Source organism: Ischnura elegans, chromosome 12, assembly GCF_921293095.1.
Source record: "Ischnura elegans chromosome 12, ioIscEleg1.1, whole genome shotgun sequence".
Taxonomy (NCBI): domain Eukaryota; kingdom Metazoa; phylum Arthropoda; class Insecta; order Odonata; family Coenagrionidae; genus Ischnura; species Ischnura elegans.
The window spans coordinates 66261698-66278614 of NC_060257.1; the positions used below are offsets into that span (position 1 = coordinate 66261698).

The 16917-nt window shown below is 39.1% G+C and overlaps 1 protein-coding gene across 2 annotated transcripts in view; it reads right to left on the minus strand.

Annotated features, from left to right (window-relative positions):
• LOC124169159 (insulin gene enhancer protein ISL-1) overlaps positions 1-16366 on the minus strand; it is a 420525-nt gene extending 404159 nt beyond the window's left edge. For both annotated transcript variants that reach the window (XM_046547670.1, XM_046547667.1), the window contains exon 1: positions 15445-16366. In XM_046547670.1, coding sequence (XP_046403626.1) covers positions 15445-15463 — 19 coding nt within the window. In that variant the 5' untranslated portion in view covers positions 15464-16366. The remainder of the gene's footprint in view (positions 1-15444) is intronic.
• Between the last annotated feature and the right edge of the window lie 551 nt (positions 16367-16917).

Sequence of the window (16917 nt, forward strand, 5' to 3'; positions counted from 1 at the left end):
ATGTCAGTGTCGTGATGGGGTTAATAGCATGGGCGTACCCAGCATGGGACCGGAGGGGGTAGCTGCCCCCCCCCCTAGAAGCAATATTAAATTTAGTTCAAAACGAAATTTTGAAAAAATCCTTAAATCCTAGAAAAGTAGAAGTGGTATTAAACATGTAATTAAAGTAAACATGTTTTTCTCGAGCAAATATGTTAAAAAACTTGTCTGCCTGCCAAATCGTTGATCGCGGGTTCGAATCCCGCCTGGGTAGGTGGTCCCTATCCAGGACATGGATGTTTGCGTCAATCTTTGTTAATCCCTCCGTTGTAAAAGGCTTCAATGTGCTATTATAGGGGAATTAGGAAATAAATAAATAAATAAATAAATAATTTTTTTGAAATTTTGGTTTCATAACTTTCCTGTGTGACAACTTGAACGACTACGGCTTGCCCCCTCTAGTTTTGATCCTGGGTACACCCTCGGTTTACAGGGTAGACGATTATGACAGGCAGCAGAGCGACGGAATCCGAGAAAGGGAGAAGAAATATCTGGCTCGTCAGAAGACATTTCTATTCCGGGCCGGAACTGCTACGGGAGCCTCTTCAAAAATTTTTGGCATCCCTAATTTCACCTTCTTCTCAGAATCCTACAACCTCTAGTTCCATCGCTTCTTGGATATCACTATCCCAGCCGCCTTTCCCTGAAACTGCCCTCCAAAGAAAAACCAATAAAAGACCTACTCCGAACTGAAATTCACAACTATTTGAAGCAAAAGTATAAAAAAAACTGTATGATTAAGTTTATTGCCTCGAGACTGGCATTCCTTTTCGTCCCGACCATATGATATACACTGCAGCATAATTTTTTGTGCCATTAACTTTTAAAACAGGTCCATCTATTTTGTGAATTTTATCAAAGCTTATCTGCATCAAAGTTATAATCATTAAGTTGACAGAATGTTGATTAATAGGCTTATTTATGAATTAAAATATAAAATAAATTTTTTTCAAGAACTTGAGGCTTTCAGTAAATACCAAGTAAATCGCCCAATGATCATATAGGCATGAATGTTAAGGTTCGATTTCGCCGTAAATTTATTATGAGAAATTGAAAAACTGATAAAACAAGGATATTAATGAAATAAAAAAATTGCTATCTATCATACATGGCCGTAATGAAGGTTCCTAATCTTGGAAACAGGTGGAAAAAGCTGATGAAAAGTATTTTTCATTAAAACGAACAAATATTCGTTGTTTGGATTAACGTCTTTAAGACGATCGCATCTAAAGATTTGAAAGACGTCATTCGAAGCGCACCAGTACAGAAGATGCGATGAAAATGACGACTGCCACACTAGAACTTGGGAGACATTACGTGTAGAGGAATTCGTGGAAGTTTCATTAAAAGTGCCGCGGTATGTTTCGTTCTTCCGTTCATAAACCATCCTTTTAAAAAGCTTCGATGTGAATCATAGATGTGATTGAAGATTTTCTAACGCAACTTCCAAAAAACACAAAAAATACATCCTCTTTGTCGTTGCCGTCGGTCTATGAGATGCTATTTGTAGAGATTTTTTTTGGAATTTTCATAAAAACGACCAATACCTCGCTTTTAATGTCAACGTCTATAAGACAGTTGCATTGAAAGTCGCGTACGTTATTAAGGTCGTTTTGCACGGGGCAAATAATTTCAAAATCTTATGTGTGTCCGAATGCGCAGTCAAAATCGTGGAAAGCGGTGTATTGCTAGTACGCATGTGAAAATACGTACATGGACATGAGACGGCAAAATAGCCCCTGTACTAAGGATTGGCGCACGATACACCAAACGATAACGCGCTACGTCGAAATCGTGATTATACTTTCATAAATTTAAGTGGAATAACTAATTTTTTTCACTTTTCATCATTACCTACATTTCGTTATTCGAATCAACATTGACGATGCCATCGAAAGTTGAAAGCAATTCGAAGCTAACCTGCATAGAAGATGCGATGAAAATGACGATTGCTTCACGAGAATAATTTGTGAGAAATGAGATAATTCGTAATAATTTGCAGATAATTTTTTGGACATTTCATCAAAACGACCTATATTACTTCGTCCTTAGGATCAACGTCCTTAAGACGACCCCATCGCAAGATGAACGCTATACGAAGCGTACCAGCGCTGAGGATGCGATGAAAATGACAATGGCTACACGAGAATAACTTGTGAGAGATGAGATAGTTCGTAACAACTTGCAGAGAATTTTTGGAAATTTCATCAAAACGACCTATATTACTTCGCTCTTAGAATCAACGTCCTTAAGACGATCCCATCGCAAGATGAACGCTATACGAAGCGTACCAGCGCTGAGGATGCGATGAAAATGACGATTGCCACACGAGAATAGCTCGCTGCTGGCTGCTGTTGACACTCCGTCGTCCCGTTATGCCTAAAACAAGATGGGCAGGGCCGGACGTTTAAACGAGCAGCGCTGAGCAAACCGCCGAGTTTGCTCGTCCGCGTGTTCCCGCATGCTGACTTTGCCTCCCGTGTTTATCCTTGTTTGCCTCGGCGCACGTTTAACGTTGACGAAATAAACGCGAGAGACGGAGAGAGAGAAGCGATCATCAAACAAAGGAAGGTACGCAATTCCTCTTCCCAAATTCCCTTTAGTCTTTCTCTCCACTGACTTCCCGCCATCCGTGGAGCCACCAACGCAAACACCGGGATGACAACAGCTCGGTACGGGCGGTCAAACTGACGACGAACGCCGCAAACAAGTAAAACGGTAGTGGCGCCATCGAGGAAATGGGACGGAATTCACACAGGACGGCGATTGTTGGGCAAGAGAGACTACGGGATTAGGTAGCACTGGAGTCTGGGCGGGCCAGTTTGACGCGGGAAGCCTTCCAATGCGTCGAATGGCGGTGCTTGAGCCAGCAATCGGCCGGGAGGGAGGCTGTCCGCGCCGCGGCGGCCTGGTTACCCGACGATCACCGCGGAAGTGCCGGAGAAGAAAGAGCCCAACGGTGCGGACGGAAGATACGGAACATGGTATATCTGCCGAATGGGAAACTAAGCCGCTGGCTCCCACACTTCACGTATAACATCGTTTCAGGCTTGTATTTGTGAAAGTTCGATATACCCATGATTAAAACTACAAAAGATATGTCCACACTTATTTACCTCAAATACCGACCATGGTTTCCACGTTCTTTAACATTTCCAGCCCTTGAAAATGATATTGAATGTGAAATCATGGTCAGTAGTTGAGTTTTTATATTTAAGTGTGGAAATTACCATTTGTAGTTTTCATCATGGATATATCCCAAACTTCATTTCAAAAGATCGTAAGCTTTCACGGCGAATACTATAGGCGAAGGGTTTGTCACTGGGTGAGTCTGTTTAAGGCCTTAAACAACCCTAGAATTGCATCCCGAGAATATTTTATCAATTCATTCCAAAACTTGCGGCCGTCAATTCCCGCAGAGTCGCACTGAAGAAATGAAAATCGCACGCAATTGTTAACAAGTACTCCTTAAGTTGGTCTTGGCTTTCATTACTTAATACTATTATTGAAAAATATCTTTGACAACCCAGCTCCACCTTTTTATATTGAGGGAACAGGCCAATTGATTTCATATGCTTAATTATTCGCCTACGTTTCGACAAATTTACTACCTTCTTCAAGAATCAGAATTTTAAACAGGAAACTGATTGAAAATCAGCCGTTGAGCGTTGAAACACATCATTGCTATATCAGCGATGGGTATAAAGTAAAAAGATAAACAATAAATACTAACTAGTCGTGTGATGGAATACATAAAAAGTATCCATTTTTCACGTTATCGACAACTTCGTGTTACCGCGAGCTCGTTGGCCATTTCCAAAGAAAATTGCAGAAGGCAGCAGATCATTATGCAAACTTTTTACCATAATGTAACTATTTCAATACTAGCATGGCCAAATGAATTATAAAACAAACAGTTTGAAATGTAACCAACCTAGATAAGTAATGATAGTATTTAAAATATGCACGTTACAATAATTACATGGACATTCCTAAACAAATAGTTTGAAAGATAACCAACCTGGATAAGCATCGATACTATTTAAAATATGCACGTTACAATGATTTTCTCTTAGGACAGCAATTAAAATGCCGGGCGATTTTACTTGGGAAACGCAAAACTAGATTTTCCCGCTGGTAATTGGTGCTGCAACTAAGAAACCATCGTATTTATGCGCGAGCCATTGTATTTTTAAGCCATTGCATATCATAACGAAATCGTGGTTTCATCGGTATTCATCCAGCAGGTAGACTCTTGTGGATAGGAATACCGAATGTGAAAAGGAAGGAAATTCATTAGAATTTCTGGTCTCTAAGAAGAGGAAGGCATTGAATTAGATTAGTATACGGAGAGAACATAAAAAAAATACAAGATTTTCTCAAGAGAGGAAAAAATTAAATTCATAATTAACACATTCTAACAGAAGTGTTAAGGCTGACGAAGACTTCGGCGTGAATTTACTGTTAGCTGGTCTTAGTCACGGCCCTGCAAGACTTAAGTGCGGCACGTGGTGAAGTTTGAGCATAATATCTGAATGTTAGTGTCATTTGGCGGATCATTGAGCCCGACCTCAAGACGGGTGGCCACTTGACCAGACTAACGCCCAATTTATACTTGCTTTGCACGGAAAGTTTTTTTTGTGTAAGTTTGATGTCACTATTTTTTACGTTGCTCATTCGCCAAAGAGCGTGGGTATATTTTGTTGTTGGAAACATCAATTTTTTATAATCATTGAGAAAGTGCTTTTGTAATTTTGAAGGAGAAGCCGAAGGTGAATATTTCATGTTGGAGGTGACGCCGATGGATTTTGGAACGGGGATTTATTGTGTGTGTTTGGGGAATGCTTTAGTGTCAGTGTAAATTTTGGAACCTATGGTAGTTCAGTTATTAAACATCAATTGTAAAAGGGATGTCATTGAAGTTATTTGTTTTGCTATTGCCACGGTTTCCTTAAATCCTGTTGTAAGTGAGTGTGCGTGCAGGCACGAACAATTGGGGAACTTTATTTTAAGCCCGGATACGGTAAGTCTCCGTAGGGGCAATTTTCTATTTTGGGGGAGTGGAGAGTTAACAATCATATGTACGGGGAGATATCGAACGAGAGGCGAGCGGGCGGCTCTCGCGGTTTGAACCGTTACATATGAAACATAAGACGACGAAGCGTGATTGAAAACTACAGAGAAATGGTCAGATTACATAAATATGAATGATGTTAATTAATGAGGCAGACACCGATAACCACCAACATATCTGATTCGATTAATTATTACTAACGGAGAACGGTGTGTCATGAATATCGTCGCACCTGTATGCGCGATTAACACTCACATTCGACCTCTATACCAATTCATCACTGGTAATAAATAGAAAATTCAACAGTAAGCATATGAGAAATGAACAATCGCTGGTGAAAACACGGAATAATGCATTCATCACCACGCGGTTGTATGATTCATTATCCCTACCCTCTAAAATACAACATTATACTCGAATTAAAAAATTAAAACACACGTACCCATTACAGACTTAAATAGTCAAGAACACGTTTAGAGAAAATAAGGGCAAAAACCAATTTAGAGTAACTTGACAATATGGTTATCCAATCATCCGAGATTTCGCGGCCAAAAACACTGCTATCAAAGAGAAAATAAATTTTAACTTCAATGAAGCTTCTATGAAGAGGTTTTCATCAGCCATTCAGCACACACGATAGCGAATTCGCAGAGAAATTACATACTTACTAAGCTCTTTATTTATCTGAGAATTGATTGGGGAACACACCACAATATTCCATAAGCAATTAATCAGATACAGTGTCTTCCGATATTACAACATGTTCTCACACCGAGGTGAAACAATGCAACCTGCGATGGTTTACTTCAGTTTTAGAAAATACTCCCTCTTGCAATTTTCCACTGCTTTGTTTCACGAAAAGCATTTTATTTCACAAACTAATAGATGTATGCATGATGGACGTAAAGATGATAATGCACCATCATAGGCAAGTTCATACAAAACCAGGGATACGTTTTATCTCACCATTCATATACTAGTGATATTGACTGGTATAGTTGCTTTTCAGCAAACATATAGCGACACATCGTTGCAACAATGATTACGAAGCAAGAATAATGCTCCCATACTGCCCGTTTCATGCAAATAGTCCTATGAAATACAATGAAATAAAAAAATAAGTGGTTCTAACCACTGCATAAGTAGATTAAAACCGTGTATAGGTACGCTCCAGACATACTTATGCTTATAAATTCATTGAATAGGTACTCAGAGGATCTTAATACCGAATTTGCAGGTCGTAGGCGGAAGATAAAACGCATTCGATAGGAAACGAGTTAAATCATTGGAACCATTGGTTATGATGGCTACATCCGGATTAGTTTCTCAAACAATAAGATTAAAAAACACCAAAATGGTATTCATTTGAAGAAATAATCATCCCTTTATAGAGGGATTGACACAAACGCAAAAGCATTAATGACATATTTAACAAAGTATGAAAATGAGCAAAAATGAGAAGAGAGGATGGAAGATTATGAACAGAGATTGAACACTCATTAAAATTAATGTCAAAATTCCATGTATTGAAAACTATCGGCCATCGCCATCCATTTAGAGATTAACCTCGTAGGTAAGGCAGCTGAGGCTAGATTTCTAGGGCATCGAAAATAGCAATGGATACAATGGGATACGTTCAATATTACAATTATGATAGGAATTTTTACAGATATAACTTTGCCTATATAATTAATAGCAGCTAACAGTATCCTCTTAACACACCTAAATCGTCAGTTTTATGGCTACTAACGCGGAGGCAAGGGTTTGTCAAATAAATTGTTCATATTTGGGTTGAAAATCATTGAAAGATGCCTAAACAAACAATCACGCAAGCTCAAATAATCGGGTTATTTACTTAAGTTCGATTCCAAAAAAAATCATAGATAGCATGGAGCCCGAAGGAGTCTTTGAGGTCGCCGACAAGTTTGGAGAATCCCACGATAAGAATGTCCAACCGATAACGTCTCAGATGATTTCTAAGAAGGGTGGAGTTTTCAGATATAACTACGTCGTCAACGTAAGCCTTATCGAATTTTTCATTAAAGAATAAGATCACGAGGTATCCCGCCACAATTACACGCGATTAGTCGGTGCATTCTCAAGTATTCAGAAATTGGAGAGGCAGATAATACGATAAAGAACACTTCAGAGAGACCAGAGATGCATAGAAGATCGCTATGCCTTGTGCGTAGACACAATCGGATGATGAGGACGATTTATTCAAAATCACTATTTTACTTTGAAATTCTTCGTTGAAAGGGCATTATAGGCAAAATCACGGTAGTATGCATGCCTTCGCAGCGTTGAGCTCAAATGATTAACAGTTGAAAGATTTATAAATTCAATTCTTTATATTTTGTTACTACCGCGTCGTTTGCTGTGGAAACCGAAAATGAAGAATGTCATCGAAAAACGCGCCAATCTCCGCTCTTACATGATTTACAATTCCATTTTAAATCTTCTTTAGCAACAAAAAGTTCTCGATCTTATTTTTTTTCTATCACAAACACCATCTACGACAAATGCTAACGAGAAAATTTAGTGCTATTATATATCTTTTACTTTGTGGGCATGATATTTACTTACTAAAAAAAAGGATATTTCGCGAGGAATCGAATAAGGTAATATATATCAAATACTTTTTTTGCGCTATGTTAGACGCATGTTATGACGGCAGAGGAAATTCATCGGGTTAAAAGAACATCACGTATTCAGCCGCTCAATTTGAAAGCACAAAAAAATGAACTAAACTGGTTGTATTATAAAAATAAACAATGAAATGATGTACGACAAAGGTTATAACCTTCTTAAGTTCACCATTAAAAGTAGTTCATCAAACTATTCGCCATTTTTTTCAGCCACAATACGCTATTGATTTCTGCAAGAGGATACCATTCAAAAAGATTGAATTGCGCATTCACGGTGCCATGAATATTTAGAAGTTATACCAGATGGATTTATAGCCGATGATTTCACCAATCGACCCTCTCAACAACTCACAAAGGGTTTAATTTTCATTTGAATCAAATTTAATGATGTCCGGAAGGTTACTACGCAGCCGAGGAACAAAATCACGCTTCAATACGCTTTGAAAATAAAGACTGCATTGATAAGAACGGCTAAAATTTCTTTGTCTTCAAACAGATGGTATCCTTTTTACTTTTCAAAAGGTATAATGTGAATACAAGAATACAACACCAGTCACTAAACGTGGAAATAATGACCTGAAACATACCTTATCCGAACTGGCTCTTTCTGCTCAGTGCGACAGCACAAGACTACCCAGAGCCATGTTTAATATAATTATTCTTCTGAACGGGCGACTGCGTAAATTCATAAAATTAACGATTTCCCACTAATTCCAATCAATGAGAATGTAATCATAAAACATAAGGACGTGATCTTATAATGAACGAAATTTTGATTTTGGTGAATACTTGATCTCTATTCAACTGTACCGAAAATTATTTCTTGTACTTTGCGTAAAGAATGGCAAAGATTGTTTAGTTGAGAATTCATCTCCGTCTCGGCGGAAATGGAGTCCATAACCAGGTACAGAGCTCAAGACGAAAATCGAAGTATTGAAATATATCCTTGAAAACCCTGATGTAACTCAAAACATTTATCGAATGAAGCTTAAAAAATATCTTCGAATTAGTCTTACTTTATGTTAGTTCACAGCGGAGTGAAATTGACATATTTTAATCACATATTTGCCATAATTGGTCATTTAGTAATGGGCAACATAGTTTTCTATCAACCGCAAATAAAGATTATACAGTTTGTCTCCCCTTCTTTTCGCTAGAAAGAGGAAAAAATTGACAAGCGGTGAAGAGTCCTGATAAACGCTAAGAACATGCATATCCACCCTAGTTTCAAATCATTTCGATAAGACAGTCGAATGAGCGCGCATGCTAATATGCTTCCTGTGACAAAGAGGGCAATTAACTAACGTTTGATAATTTCTGAACGGTTTTCACGTGCGCTGAGATTATGATAGTTTCTTCTGACCCAGACAACTACTGATAATATTTCCAGAGTGACTAACAGGAGGAGCAGAAAAAAATCTGCGCGATAAAATATGCGATAACGCTTCAATTTAGTAAGTTTCTGTACATGTGACGCGGTATTTGAACACACTGAAGTAAGAAGATACAATGTACTAAATGCATAGATACCACAATTTGACTGAAAAGATATCGAGTACGCGTGTCTTCATTTCGATATTTCCTATGAAGCCAAATGAAATTTGCAAGAGCCGCAAACATATTCTTAAAAACAATACAATTCGATTTCTATTATTAGTCTCAATGATATTTTTGATTACCCAATCGTGCAGAGGCACGTAAATATTCAATTTAGAATTTCTACGAGTTATCTGAAGTGAAGGCGGGTAACCTTGATCAGCCAAATCATTAGTCCGATGGCGAATGCCATTTTAGTACAGCCGGACCGAGAGATTAACAAAAGATAGCTTCCTACAGTACATAACTATGGGTATAAATGGAAGAATATGTTTTAGAAGAGACGAAGAATATAGGAAAATCATATACGCAAATTTGAATTGGTTTGTAAGATGACAAGACAATACCGACGTTTAGTCATTGAGACGTCGGCTGTGCCTGATCAACTTACCAGTGGGAATGCCATACTAGACTTCACCCAAATATATGTGCCGAATCACTGATTGAACAATAACAAAGATATTACAACTTGACATGGCATTTTTAGAAGTTAATGAATCTTAATGCACTTAAAAATTGAATCTGAAAAACTATGCAGTTTCTAGAATCAAAGTCAATCTTCACTCCTAGCCCCAACGCAAAATTATACACCTGGACAACCTCGTAACTTAAGCTACAGAATATAAGTAAGAAAAACTTATTATACTTCATATTCTTCAAAAACTATTTCATTATTTTCCCAAACGAAATGCGTAATTATTTTCGCAGTTCATATAATAGTTCACATTTAGAGACAGTATGAAAACCACTTAAATGAAAATACTACATTAAAGACCGATCAATATTTATGAAAAGACTAACTCTACGTTTGATCCGGTAAATAAATGTGAGGTACATCATAATTTTTAAATAAGCATTAAGTAAATATGAGGGGCGACACCCATTTCAGGAAAGCCGTTTTCCTCAGACCAATGGTAAAAAATATTCAGGAAAACTCATACAAATGACACCAATCAAAGACGCACGTGGAATCACTAAACATTCTTGCCTAGTATTCAGTTCATTATCTTCGGCGATTCCTACGCAAAGATCATTCAGTCACTATTTTAACATTCATTATCACAAGGAGAATGGTTAACTACAATGGCATTGATATTTTAGTGAGCAATTGACGTTCTCCAACACCAGTAGTGTGACTTTATCGAACAAACTCGGGACTGTCTGATTAAACCAGGGGTAACAATGAGCGCACTAAAGGATTCGAAGTTAAATATTATGCGTAAGAACAACTAGGTATTAAGCCAAGCTTCGCTAATGCTCGTATGGATTTCCGCCAAAATGAGTCTAAAGAAAATCTGACTTATTTAGTTTTCGAGTACGCTTGATGAAAATAATTTCACTCAATGTTAACTTTGCATGTCTGGGAACCCGTTGGCATATTAATCAGGGAAAATCAATGTGTAGGCGTACATATTTCCATCCAAATACGCAACATGAGAGCCGTAACTAATACCGCGGCACAACCCGGCGAACACCCAGATAAATGGGCCTCCTCTCTAATGAAATATATTCCGTTGGAATACAAGTGCATTTTCATTACTAAACAGCCGCGGTAGGAATGGACAGCAAATCATTAGGTACATTTGATCACACAGGACCCCAAGTACTTTCGGCACAGCTCGTTATGAGCACAGAAGCGCGGCAGGAATCTGTATCTAGTGCTCAGTAGATACCAGTATGGCTGAAAATGTTGGCATGCGATATCACACCATGGTATTATCCACGATATACCTTAAGATAACTAAATCCTATTTAATAATTTTAGTGTGAAACAAGTAGCCTCACTATCAGGATTTCTTTCAGGGCTATGAATACTTAAGCTACGGAACTATTAATTATATTAAGTACATATATCTCTCACTTAGTTATTCACCCCGAAGATTGGTTTTGATAGGAGAAGGTAGAGCTCTTGCTAAGCTAAGACACAATTAAGTGAAACTCTCACATTTAGGTTATGCGGGCCAGTGTCTTCCTTGGGCTACCTATCACTCCTAAGATTCATATAAAACAATACATCGATTTACACTACACTTCCCATCGTGAAAGTAATTGATAGGTAATCAAAATTAAGACATTTTATTCTCCCGCAATGACTACACCAAATTTTTCGACATTCAACACCAATGCCATGCAGGTTATGGAATTGGTAAATCGATGAAGGTAAACGGAAATACGATAAGGTAATCTATTCTAAAGCCTGCCTTAGAATTCATTGAGAAATACGAAGTTTTCATGAACAATGCACCCTGGAAGTCTCGCGGAAAAAAAATGCTTTTAGTCAATTACACACACACTTGTTTCTTTTCTGACCTAAGCTTCGACAAACTTAGCTTGTAATTCTTATTAACATCTGTGTAGTTGGCTTAAAGCATTATTTTTCGTGAGAATCAAGGTATCAAAATTCAACAAAGTGACTTAGGAAGTCCTTCCAGAAATAATGCATACTTAGCTTAACATAGAAAATTAACGGAGTTCGAATTAAAATGTCAAAACCGCTGCGCGCAGAATCACTAAAAGATTGTCAATTTACAGTTATTTGAATGAAGTCGTCTCCAGATCATTTCTCCTATCGACACCTCCAAAAACAAGTGGACGCATGCCACGTCTTGGTGGACTTATGATAAGCGATATGCCACAAAGACAGCACGTGTGTAGATAGGCATATTTATTCGCGAAAAATCAGAGTTGTTAAAATACTGTCAGTCAAATTAGATAATAAACCAGTTATATTAATATATTCGACGATAATTTGGCCACACGAAACCTGTGAGACGGTTCACTGAGTACAGCGAATAGATATTGTACCGAAATATTGATGTACTTCGGATACAGTGCGTTTCAAATTACTCATTTATCCCGTATTTACAGGCGGTGATTATTAGGTATTTACAACAAAAATGACATTGATACGACTACTTTGAACATAATCCTTAAGAATTTATGCATTGTCATATGAGGTATTTCAATTTACACTATTAAGTACGGGATAATATTTATTGAATGCCGCAAAATAAGAAACGTAGGCTAACTACGGAATGGACCACTGCATGAATGGAGTGCAGCAGAACGACCTCAGCTCGTTTTATCCTTCGGTTATAGGCTGGACTACTGTTGGATCGCATTTGGAATACATTCCAGTGCCTCTAATGAATTGGATTCTTCATGAATTGAATGTATAGAACTGCCAATACAAATACTATTAGCCTAAAATCATACACGTATCTAGTTCGAGAAAAAGATCCTTTGCTATACCTACCTGCAACGAAATTTACAATATTCGCGGCTAAAAAATTGTACGATGCAGCAGGTTAATGAATTCATGATCTCTGTTCCACTTTTAACTACACTCACAAATCATGCAATGTTATTATTGTCTAAAAACTTTCCCCTGCGTATAGGAGTTTGTACACGAAAAAAGAGAATGCATTTGTACATGACGAAATTAATATAATAAAAAAGCTTCGAGAACAAAAGAATACGCGGTAACAAGTTATTGCAAAACCCTGAACAAAAAATGCATTACTATTGATACTTTCAAAATTGACTATGCCCACTAAGCAGTGATAGTTTCTGTTAAGATATGCAAACATTTTATCAAGTGTCTCCCAATTTGCGTTTATGAAGTGAAATTTTCACAGTACAAGAGTGAACACGAAAGACTGAGAAGTATAATAGACTAAGAGCCGCAAAACAACACCAACAATCTATTTCATAAGTATAAATGACCGAGTTTGAAATAGCCCAGCTCAGTTGAAGCGATTGCAAAGTGATATATATCAAACTGTAGCTCATTTCATTTGTTGTGCAGACACTAATTATCATTTAATTAAATAAATTTACACTTTTTACGCGTTTTAAGGCACTTTCCACGCAATCACGAAGTTTAAACCCTTCAAAAACTGAAACTAACTATCATATCGATATGAAATCATTAATTATTTTAGATTTTACTTTCATAAATTGCATCTAAATCAAAATCACAACTATGCCTTTGCTTGAGCTCTAGCTAATTAAAGAAAGTGAAATTTTCACCATAATTTACCAAGAAACTTTCTCTCTGGTGTTTTTTATAAGAAAAATTCAGCTTGGATAAAGCCCTGCAGAATTTGCCCTAAGGCACTATAACCAACCAATGCGACTGAACTATAGGGTCGCAAGAGAAAAGGCGAGGGGGGTGTGCCTGTACGGGCCCCATAAGCCGAGAGACCCATGGACCCCTCTGAGTCCAATGCAGTTTAGGATCGCGAAAACTGTGATAACTTTAGATTCGTGTGGAAAGAACTAAATGCAGTCAAGACACTCAACTAGCTATACGCTCAGGAATTATGCACGCCTCTAGAACGCGAAAAAGAATATGTACCGAGAATAAGAATCCGCTTGCGTTGACAATCTACTAACACTCGTAGCCCAAGAACAAAAGCCCATGTCACTAATAAACTCTCTCGACAATTTAGCATAATGGTAGATACGTTTTCTTGGATATCACACTATTACTTATACATATTCTTTTTTATATTATGCGACCTGGGTTTCGATTTATTATCTTCACCTTCAGGCGCGAATTATGATCATAACTGATATATCATTATAGATATTATCATTGATATACCATAACCATTATATCATAATATTGATATATCATCTTCATATTGATAGATCAAATGTGTGAAAGTTTATGAACATAATTTGCGCCTGTTGATGATGATAATTCATCAAAACCCAGGTCGCGTTAAGTAAAAAAGAAGTGGTAAGTATAAGTAATAGTGTAATATCCAAGAAAACTTACAATGGAATACCACAAAGTTAATAATGAGTTAGTGAAATTTGATCATGGTAGATGACAACAAACAAAAAGGTCACCAGTAAAAATAAATAGCTCATGACATTAGATTACGATAATAATCTTGAACAATCAAAGGAACTTAAACCGTATGGTCACGATCTGAATGGGATATCGGCAATTTCTAGTTTCTGTTTATTATATTTAATTATAAATTTATTTTATTATACCTATTCTCAACGGGTATAATAAAATTTTCAACACAGATCAAGGTCCCTAATGCCGCTCCATACTTTGCCTAACACAAGGGACGGGCAGGATATCGTCTAGAGTAAAACTTGAAAACCAATGTACCGCGTCAATAGCAGTAAAGGTATAATCATAATATATATTAATAATAGATTAGGAGCTAATTCTGCTCAATACATGTTCGGCGGAAAGAAAAATAAAAATCAGTTTAAGTATAGGTTTACGCTGAATCTAGTATAACTTGCAGTGCAAGGCAAATGATCGTGTCTATAGTCTACACTCCCTCGAAAATTCAACCACGAAGAAGAATAGGTAGTAAGTATATGGCGACTGTCAGTGTTGAATCAACTCACTAATCAGTTAGCGTATCCTGGGCCCCATGCTTACTATTCCGTCAAATAAATGAGAGAACTGTCCATTTCCCGCATCGCAATAGGCCTATGCATGCAGCAGTAATGCCTTACTGGGGTCTACTCACAAATATTAAAATAATTGTTGACAGATGCTAAAACAGAAGCGTCGTGATTTTGCCGTAAAAACACCATCACTGATGGTGAACTAATGAAACTAACTCAACTAGTAACAGTAACGAGACGACACAAGGTATTACTGTACTACTGACGAATACTTATGCACAGAATTTCGTAAATTTCAAATGAGGAGCTTTACTATTTTGCTACAACTAGTTTCATCCCCTTACCAAAGCTGTTTTAGTCAAATTTGTTCTTATACCACAACTAAGTAAGCTATACCTTCGTTAACTACAAAGTTTATTCGGCAAATATATAACACAATGCCACAGAGTGACGTTAAGGATTCAATTAAACAAAATATCACATTGGTCACCGTATATTAATAACCTCAGGGCTTAATAAGCGCCACAAAACCGTGGAATGTATTCCGCGGTTTTGTGGCAACAAGGAACACTCGTCACGGCAGGGTAAAAACGAAACAAAACACCATCTAGCTCCCGTTTTGTCAATCAAAACATTCTCGCAAGCCGTCAAATGCAACGTCGTATGATTAGGTACACGGCGCACCGTTTAGGTCCAACTTACTTTGCGGCTGCTCCGACATATCTTCCAGCTTGGAGGGCGAAATCTTGACCGCTTTGCTGGGCACGAGGTTGACGACGGACGAGAAGAGTCGGAAGGCGTTGGGCTCCGCCCTCAGCCCGTGGTCGGCCAGCTTGAAGGCGGCCGTCTGGGGTCGCCTCGCTGGGAGGCAAGACCCGCTCTCGTGCCGAGAAATGCTCCGGACGTACGCCGGGTGCTCCGCCGCCTCCGTCAGCGCTCCGCCGGCTTGGAGGCGGTGGTGGAGGCCGGAGGCCTCAGGGTGGGTCGCGGCTGCCGTGCTAGCGGCGTAACCACCCCCAGATCGGTCTCCAGCCCCCGGGGAACCTTCAGGAGGCGCCGTCGCAGCGGTTCATTCGTGGGTGGGTCCAATAAAGTTGTCGAAACGGGACAGCACCAGGGTATATGATGGTCCAGGAACGTATAATATATATATACGCTGAAGAAGACTTCAACAACGTGAACACAACAAACCACCAACACGGTTATATCTTCCGCGACGTCTGTAGAAAACTTACAATAAAAAAACAACAAACAAAACCTAGCCGGATCCAAGAATCCTATAAACACGCCTAGTTCTTCCTCTGCGAAAAACTTGAGAACCACGTGAATAATTAGACAAAACAGAGCTGGATCCAAGAATCCTAGAACACGACTTTTTCTTACTTCCTGGATCTCTGGAAAACTTGCTTGTATACCGAACAGGATCGTGTAAAATAGGATACTGGAGTACGATCTCACGCTGGCCCCAAGCTTGATGCGAAACAGGTGAACAATAGGCTAGGACTACAACGCGATATAGCCAGGCTGGGATCGTCTGGACACTTATCCTCCTGAACGAAAAAAACTATACGGGGTCTTCGGAACAAACACTTCACACAACGCAGAACTCTGCCCGCTACGGCCCCACCGCTACCACTGAAGCCCTCCGCCCCCGTGTACCTAGTTCGCCCCCTCCAACGGGGTCTCAACCCCCACCACGGGCCCGTTTCCCCTCGCCTCGACTTCCCCTCCCTCAGTCGCCTCTAACCCCGAGAGCTCACATACGCGACGATCGCCGCTCTCCGGCCGGCTTCGGCCACGGAGGGGAGGCAAAACATAGTAGGAGAAGGGCTATAGTCGGAGAACGGGTTCGGGCGGCTATGTGCGCATGCGCGAGCCGAGTTCGTCCGAAGTTCACCCCGCCCATTCGGGGCATCGCATCCACGCCTGCGTGTCGGCGATTGGAGCGGTGGGGATTGGGGCGGAAAAGAAAATGGTTGCTGCGGAGGGTGGGGGTTGGGGGCGGAGGGTTGGAACATAGTATGAGGGGAGGGGGATGAGAGTGCGTGCTACGTGAGCTGGACTGGGGGTGGGATCGATCGAAGAAACCTCCCAGCTGAGATGGTAGGTGATATGTGCTGTAGAAGTTCGGTTCTCTTTCTTCCTTTTTCGTCTTCAGCAGTTGAACCGAAACCT